The 9,121-nt window shown below is 38.3% G+C and overlaps 1 protein-coding gene across 3 annotated transcripts in view; it reads left to right on the top strand.

The window, feature by feature from the left end:
• DCP1B (decapping mRNA 1B) overlaps positions 1-8,919 on the top strand; it is a 42,897-nt gene extending 33,978 nt beyond the window's left edge. For all 3 annotated transcript variants that reach the window (XM_027658579.1, XM_027658597.1, XM_027658588.1), the window contains exons 8-9: positions 5,921-6,169; positions 7,967-8,919. In XM_027658579.1, coding sequence (XP_027514380.1) covers positions 5,921-6,169; positions 7,967-8,047 — 330 coding nt within the window. In that variant the 3' untranslated portion in view covers positions 8,048-8,919. The remainder of the gene's footprint in view (positions 1-5,920; positions 6,170-7,966) is intronic.
• Positions 8,920-9,121: the final 202 nt, after the last annotated feature.

The raw sequence follows: 9,121 nt of genomic DNA on the forward strand, positions 1-9,121 counted from the left end.
AATGCCATCAAAAAAGCAAATCCCCATAATTCTGGTGGTTTTGATCCTAAAAGTCAGATTGGTGTCTTAAAAAATTCAGATGTTAAGAGACTGTATCTCACTCATGAGTACTTTTTTCTGGTCTTCAGAAGAGCAGCACATGCAATTGCAAAATGTCCCATCCTGGACAACTACTGTCTTTAACAACTTCATTTTCTAAAGGATCTTCTACACTAGAATGTCTTTACATGTCCTGTTTAGGGATGCATCTAAGGTCTTTTCAGCTTCCTTTATTGTGGACAGACCTTCCACTAGACTTGTGTTGCACTGGAGTAGGACTTGTATTTGAGTCTGGAAGTTACTTATCCAGTTGAAAAAACATTCCCCCTTTTCAGTGTAATGTTCAAAAGCTGCTTTTCTATTGCAACGATTCCATTGTTCTATTTTATTCTATTTTTCTATTTCTATCAAAGCCTGAATGAAAGACTACAGAATACTTCAATGTGCTCCAAGAATCCTCCCTATGCTAGAAAGTTGTTCTATATGTGAAGAGGCTGAAACAGTCATTTAACAATATAAGGGCCACATCTGTCACTAAGTCTGTGACAGGTCAAGTTTTCTAATTCCATGAGAGAGGTCAGAGGAAGATGAATTTGATATAGCAAATAGCCATCATTATTTTTGTTCTCTTAATTAATGCAGCATGATTTTGAATCTCTGTGTGAAAGAGTTTTTGGGGGATTAGTCATTAAAATTATTCAGAATCGGTTGCTTACAGATGGTAACTCTGACTTTCCAGTGGAGAACTAAAGAATAAAAAGAGGATCCATAGTCAGAAAAATTCACTTGTTTTCACTGGGAATGGAACTTGCCTGCTTTAGATGTAAGAAGTTGTCTGATTCACTGGTACATGTACTGATAGCATAAGTACTTCAGACATTCCTGCTTTGAAGGTAAAAGTGAAATGAGGCAAGTGCCAGTCATTAGGCATAAATAAGAAAAAAGGAAATATGCTGATATATTTTTTCAAATTAAAAATCCCTACAGATGCTGCTATGGCTAATGACTTTGTGCATATATGAAAAAGAAAACAATGCCAGCATTCATTGCAATATTGAAAGGCAATTACTGAGGTCTGACATAATGCAATTACAACAATTTTACTGCTTGAGTTTGGATAGAACACTAGCTTGTGAGAAAAGAAAAATTTTCTCTGGACCAAGTCTCGTTCGCTGTGATTATTGCTGCAAGTTTACCTTAAAAAAAAAAAAAGGAAGCAACTGAGACTCTCAATCTCCTTTTCCATGGCTGTGAGCAGACCAAGGAGATTGAGACTGTCTAGGAGTGGCTTCACAGGCTGACACAGCCACAGCTGCTGTCGAAACACTATTGGATGCAGCTCTTCCTACACATTTAGTATTGCTTTTGAGATTTAATGCATAGACTAAAATGATAATGAAAACATGACTAATTGTTGTTTAGGACACCTAAAGCTCTGCAGTCTGGAAGGAATGGCCCCTTTCACATGCAGCAGATTGCCAAAAAAGCAAAGGCAGGGAGGCTAAAAATGAAGGAGCGAGCCTGTGTTCCTCTGGAAGCCATGAATTAGCCACATGAAATATGCCTCCTTTTGAAAAAGAAAAACCTGCAAGATGGAAAACAACTTTTAAACCCAACGTTAATCTTTATAATATTATCCTTGCAGTAGACCAGAGGCTTTAAGTGCTGCCATGCCTGCAGAGTAGACACTGGAGCGAAATTGAATTGGCACAAATACATCTGCACATGCTCATGCAAAATTGATCAAAGCAGATTCTGACAACAAACGCTGCAAAAGGTTTGTTCTCTGTAATTATTTGTCTTTTGGTATTGCCTCTTCTGCTACACTTCAGCATACAGAAAGAGCAAATTCGAAAAAGTCTGACAGGAATACAGAGGTATCTGGACAGTGTCTGTTGTTGGAAAAATCATATTAAAGGAACACCCTAAATCCATCAGCAGCACTAAGAAAATGAAAGCAATAGTCTTTTCCACAATTGACACATTACAAGTCCAAGTTTAAATTGGCTTCTGCTGCATCTCCATATGGTATAAGAACTGTGATCTCCCACATGGAAAGGAAGAGGCCAGTTACCAAAAAAAATAAGAGGGGGGAAAAAAAAAAAAGAAAAGAAGAAAAAAGCAAAAGCCGAAGAATAATACTTGGAAGCATTCAGTCTGGTCTGGAGCCAGCCCTATTCTGTGAAGTATTCCTTATGCAGACAGTGAGTAACATGTGCTTAAGACACAATAAAAAAGCATTAATCTGCAGTGGGCTTTTAAGGATATGTTTAGTGTTAGGCATGTGTTATCCTGATTATAGATACATGCGTGCTTAAGTGTTTATGTTAATCAGAATTATGGTTTTAAAAGTGCTTACAAGAACCCAGACATAAATTTATCTTTTCTACAGAAGGCCACTTCTCCTGCAGCTCATTTTTCTCATTTCGTGGAGCATTTTTCTGTCAAGAGTGTATTTTGTACATGGCGTTACATCGTCTGAGTATGTGCATGGTATCTTGAATCCTTGGTGTGAGCATCACACCATTGCCTCTCCTTTGTCCTGACTGCAGTTCCAGCAGGAGATTGTAAATGCACAGGAGGAATGCAAATATGTGCATTAAACTTGTTTCAAAAATTAATTTAAGGTTCTGTAGCTAAACATCAATTAAATATTCTAAATTGAACTTGAAGGACAAAACCATGTTAGCATTGTAACCAGCTTTATTTTAATTAACTGCATTTAAAGTTCTTGGGCCATTCTTAGATTAGATGTTCTCAGTTTTAAGTAATGCCACTAAAAACTGTTGCAGGCTCACAGCACCCACTGGGTGTTGATGTTCCAATGTTCCAGAGGAGCACCTGGTGCACGTGGGATTCTGCTCACGCAGGAGCAACAGAGGTATCAGTTTGCATTACAGGAGATCTGGTGCATTCCTTAGCTCATGGTGTTATGTGAATTTGCCAGCTACCATGTCATCTATCTGCCAGCAGCCAGGCAGAATATCAGACTGATATCTTAGGGAGCACTTGGGCTTCAGAGGAGGAATACTACATACTGCAACAATTGTTTTGCACTTTTCTCATTGTTCTTATTTCATTGCTGCACAGTTGATGGTAGACTCCTACTCTTAGTGACTCAGAGATTTAAGTGTTGACCTGATAAAGCTGGAGATAATTTAGTAGAGGCCGGGTGAACAAGCAATTCAAGTTAGGTTCTGTGGGAAAGAAGTCGATCAACAGAATTTTGGAAGGGCTGTTATGACTTGTGACTCAAAGCTGTAAGATCAGTCCAAAGGCTGTTAATGTCCCTACAGAGCATTTTCAGTGCTTTCTTCAAAAGTATGGTGTTATAGGAATTGCAATTAATGCCAAGATCAGCATCCCATTTTTTGGTGGGTGTCATTTGTCCCAATGACTCAAGGTGATCTGAACTGAATCTGAAATGAAAATTTTCCTTTATATTAAAAAACAAAAACCAAAAAACAACCCATGTGGTTTATGTAAAAGTTTGTTATATGAGAGAAGTTTTGAGCATGAACACTTAGCAAAAAATACATTTTAATATTGTGTAGAGACACAAATGCTATGCACTGAAAAAAAGAGTTGCATGTTTTCTGTTCTTCTGACCCAAGTGTTTGAAGTTCTGCACTGACCTGTAGATGTTGGCTGTGTCACCAGTAGATGGCAATATTGCTCATTCCATATAGTTTCCATATGCTTGGCAAGTCCTACCAAAAGCACTTCTATACTGAGAAGACATAATTCTTCTCATGTCTTTTAAACCACAGCGTGTGTCCATGTTTGACAGGAGACATTGCATGTTACTAAGAGGGCAGTTTGTCTCAGGTTTTGTTTATTTGCCTTGGACTCTAGAGAAAAATGTCTTTTGATTTCGAGGGATGCATTATCTAAGGTCTGACACAGTCTGTGGTAGATTCAGCCATGTCAGTGGGACAGATTATCTCCTCCAGCTGCTCCCAACCTTCCCTTTGCGGGAGGTTTCTGCCCTTGCAGAGCAGTTTGTATATCCATTCTTTAAATCACATTAGGGAGAGTCATCTTGTTTAAGCAAACCCTGCCAAATTTGCTGGAGGTAAATTAAAGAGAAGTTACTTCAGCAGCATGGATGAGTAGAGCAGAAATTATGATAAGTGTCTGGGGACAGTCAGTGTTCCAGAGGCAGGAGAAGAATCCTCTCACTTACAGGAGAACATCTGTGCCCACTGCGAAGGTCTCGCTCCACAGGGGGATGTCACTTTGGACTCACATTGCTTTTCTTCTAAATTCAGTGTTGATTTTCAAGCAGAGGTGAGCAAACATAAGCACTACCTGACTGTTTGGAGCAAACCTACAGCGAGTTAGTGAAACCTCTGCTCATTCAGGAGCTTGTAACACAAGGTCTGATGATCACTGTTATGATTACATGACATTGGGGTTGGAAAAAAGCTGCAGGTCAAGAGTTTTGAAGTAGTGCCCTCTATTTGAGAAACAGAAACAATATTTACCTAACTGGGTAAATATTGAAAAAGTAGGGGAGGTTTTTGCATTCGGTGCATATTGCATGCTCTCTAATATCCATGAGTCTTTCCTAACCCCTAGTCTTTCTGCTTCCTTAAATTTTCTGTAAAACAGCATGAGAACTGTCCTCATTTCTTTCTATTTCTTTTAGTGTTTTGGTCTCACTAACATTGTTCAAGAATTTCTTGGGTAGAATGATCATAACTGGGAGTGAGACCAGCTACAAAAATAGGAATGTTCTTTAATATTAAATTATGTGGGGTTTGCATACCTAGGGGAGCAGCCTCAGTAGTATTTTCTTAATTTTAATTTTTCTTCAAAACTGAAATGTAACCCAGGACACAGAATGAAGTGATTCAGTAGCTTTTCACCTTTATATAATAGCAATAAATCATGTTCCAGTTCAAAAGGAAGGAGCTTCGGTGAGCTCGTATCAATTAGTTTGTATTTTCTGTTCTTTGAGCAGAAGGTTGGATACATGAATAGCAAGAAGATGGCTGTTAAGAATTAAGATTCATTATTAGAATTACCTGGAGAGAGGCCTAATATCTACAATCCGAGTGAATTAACTTTGTTATGTTGTATGTTACATCTGGTAGTATTTGCTAATCCCACATGTTTCACAGCTCCAAGATGCATTGCAAATTTTGAAATTAAAAATTATTTGACACCCATCTTTGCAGGTTGCCATAGTTAGGATACTGAGTGAACTTGCAGAACTGCTGCAGCATCAAGGCTTTCATTCTCTTTGAGGGTCACTTTGGTTTTGGCAACTCTGTGTTGGTTAGGAGTTCTGTTTCTGACAGTGCCACCATATCACTGTGACTCTTAGATAAATCACTTAATCTCTGGATTTTTTCCATTCTCCTTAAGAAAATGAGAAGATAAAATATATGCATATATATATCTATAAAGTAATGTGAAAATTTTAATTGGAAAATACTTTCTAGTGTAAAAAATACTTTCTAGGTACAAAGATCAGTCTTTAGTAGTAATAGTTGCATGTAAGTATATTATCAAAGATTAAACTTACTGACTTACTGTCCCTGTGTAGAAGACTTTACAGCTGCATTCTCTAAGTACTGATATTTAATAGTGGTCTGATTTCTGTAATAAGATGCTCTTGTCCTAAGATCATGTGCCTATCAGATAGATTTAATCACATTTGAATCCATTGCTGCAATGTCAAGTTGGATGGAAGACCTTTTAACCTGAAAATAGACCATATATAGGTGGTCTTGAGCCGGAGTTTTAGATCATTGTATCGATCTCCAGCAGTCTTTGTGCCTGTTGCCAACTTCTCTGCAGTTTTCATTGTCTCCATTCCCCCACAGAATTAAGTGGATAGGTTTAATTGATGACTTTATTTTTGTATGGACAGGTAATCTCACCTCAACGCATTCCTGCCACTGTGACTCCTACCCTGCTGATGTCCCCGATGGTGTTCACTCAGTCCACACCTGCTCCACCAAAAGCCAGTGACAGTGGGCGGTTGGCAGGGGCCAGCCAAGACCCTGCTGCCAGCTCAGCCAACCTTCTCCTGCCTCTGCAAACCCCAGAGCCAGCTGTGGCCAACAGCACCTCCATGACAAAGATGCAGCTGCAGGAAACACTTCTACACCTGATCCAGGTAAAGCACCAGGGATTCTCCCACTTTGCTTAAAATCCTGATGCCCATTTTGGTATAAGCACCCTCTAATCAGTTGTGTCTGTCTAGAGGCTGAATGAATAATTAAAATATATGTTGGAAGTTGTGCTCCCTGTGGCTGCCTAGTAACAAGGCACCATGGCATAGGCTGGGGATGTGAGAGCTTCTGCTTGCACACTGGTGGTTCAACTGCATTTTGATTAATGTGTCTGATTTTGGGTTCAGGAAAGATAATAATTTTGATGGAAAAGAACAAAATGAATGAAAGCTTTGTAAGGTCAGCCTGTGAGCCAGAGAGACATCTATTATATTTTTAGCTAAGGATAAATAATGGGTGATTATCCCAGCTGCCAAAAATTTCAGAGATGCGTATAAGCAGTAAGAGGAATTCAGAAGGGAAATTAAAATTGCAGGATGAGTGTGAGCAACTTTAAACTATGGGTTAGATAACATGAATATATACTAGTTCAGCTTAGCATTTGAACTGGAGGATGACACTGAATAAAATTCCTTTTGCTGCAGTTTTTCAGGTTTGACTGTGACAAAGCATTAACAACATTATGAGATGCTTGCTTACTGCTCTGGGATGATGTATAATTATGAATATTTTTTTCCTTAACTTGCCATGTGATGAATATCTGAGGAGTAGAAGTTGAGGAGACATTACATAACGAAAGACCTGCCTACAAAACACAAGACACAGAGACACAGGTTTAAGGGTCCACTTTGTAGGCCAAATCTATGTGCCTGTATGGCTTTGGAATAAAATTAAAAGTTATTGGAATGTTGAAGTTACTTAAAACGCTATTTATATTATAAACTCAGGAAGAAAATAGTATCTTTAACAAATTAGAGGCTTTTCTCATTTTTCCCTGTATTTTTATTTTGGGATTAAAAACAAAATCTCATTATCCTGCCTTTACATACTTTGAGTATCTGGATAGCATATATAAAATTAAAAAGGAAACTAGTCAAGGAAAATTGGGGTTTACCCTCTGTAACTCTGTACTTGTAAAATATGTATTTAACCCTGCTTTTCTTGGTGGTAGTTAGGATTAACTGAGTTACCTGGAAATTATTTACTGCCAATTTGTTAGCTGTCATTTTCCATTATATAAAACAACAATCTTGGATGCTCCTGATTTTCCACAAATATCATCTTGATTGTAATTATCCTCATATGTTTATGTGAGCTACTTATAATATTCTTTCTTAATGTGGGTTGACTCATTCTTGCAAATTGTTCTTCAGAAGGAAAAAGTTAAGCAGCAGAGCAAAAGGAGCAGCATCTGTTAGGAGTGTTAAGCCTAAAAGAGCTAAACAAGATGCAAGGATTTGCCCAGGTAGGATTTAGTATGGGATCAAGACCCAGGGTGTTTCACTGTTCCTTTAGACATGTTTGGAATTATGACTGACCTGACGGAGGACACAGTTTAAGGAAATCCCTAGGTCAGTGCTGGTAAAGAGAAGGAATTACAGGGTTGTACTGTCACTGGGTTATCATGCAAGAATAAATCCATGATGAGTCTGGAAAACTTATTCTCTGTGTACTCATTGCTACTTGCTGAGATACAATCACGTCCAGTTCTTGTAAGGCTGCTGGCAAGGCTGGGAAATAATATGTATTTTTACGTAAAGGAAATAGCCTTCCTGTTGCTGGCTTTTTAAAACACAGTAAGGCTGGAAAGTATCTGGTCCATAAAATGCAATAAATGACCTTCTAATCTCTTTACTCCAAGTGCCTGTGCTGCTAACAACTACCTGTTTTGTTTTTTTCAGAATGATGACAACTTCTTGAATATTATTTATGAAGCATATCTCTTCAGTGTGAGGAAGGCGGCGATGAAGAAGTCTATGTGAAAGATGATTTTTTTTTTTTTAATTCAATTTCCATTGCTTCCTGAACTCCAGGAAAAAAAGATTTCAAAATTTTCAAGTATGTTTATGTTTGAAGAAATGAATGGTCTTGGGCATGTTGCATACACGTGGATTTTGCTCGTTGGCAAAGAGATGCTGTACTGAGGAAGAAAAGAGCGGAAATGGATTGTGCCTTTAGCGAAGGGAGCGTCACAATACTGAAGACTTAATCACAAAATATCTTAAATTATTTTTGTTATCTTGGTCCACGCTTAGAATTGGTTTCCCTGCATAAGGACTCGGTTCTAGGGATCCAGTTTCCCTTTTTTTACTTGCAGTGTAGTCATTCATTGACTGGGTATTTGCCCTGGATTTTCTCCGTGCAGCTGTCCCGGTGAACGTGCCCATCCCTGACCACATGGTGGCAATGTTGGACTATTTTTAGGAACGGGTGAAAATCCGGGTGAAATCATGGAACGGAAAGTCTCGGGAAGATTGATCATCGTACTTAGTTGTCTGCAAAGCAATTTACATGAAGTGTCATGACTTCCCCCAAAATTTTTGTAGAAAAATCTTTTTCTATTTTGACAAGAATATTTTTAGCTAGACGTAGAAGTGGGATTCTGCAGGTGTTCTGAGGAATTGCGGGGGGGGGTGGGTTTGTGAATGTACTTGCTATCACATAGCTCTGGGGTTGCACTGGACTCATGTTTCTATTATTCCAGGCCCAATCTGCATTATTATAAGCAATGTGAAAATTTGTTAAGGGGAAGGCTACCTGGTGTAAAAATCCTATTAATTTTTTTTTAGTGTGTTCCTGGAGCACAGTGATTTCATTGATCCATTTCTTAAGAAAATAAAAAGGATAATCCCTACTGTGTGTTGATTTCATTTTATTGTACCGTGGACTATGTATTTAGGATTGTTGGGTCTCTTGTTTGTATGACTTTAAAAGGTTTTTATGCTTGTCAGAAGACACATGAGATCTTAAATCAATTAGAATAAATGACTGAAATAATTTTTCACCAGCATCTGCTGCTGAAGTGCCAGTTTACTACACTTTAGGAACACACAGTT

The sequence above is a fragment of the Corapipo altera genome, unplaced genomic scaffold (genome assembly GCF_003945725.1).
Source record: "Corapipo altera isolate COAL_440 unplaced genomic scaffold, ASM394572v1 1, whole genome shotgun sequence".
NCBI classification, from domain to species: Eukaryota; Metazoa; Chordata; class Aves; order Passeriformes; family Pipridae; genus Corapipo; species Corapipo altera.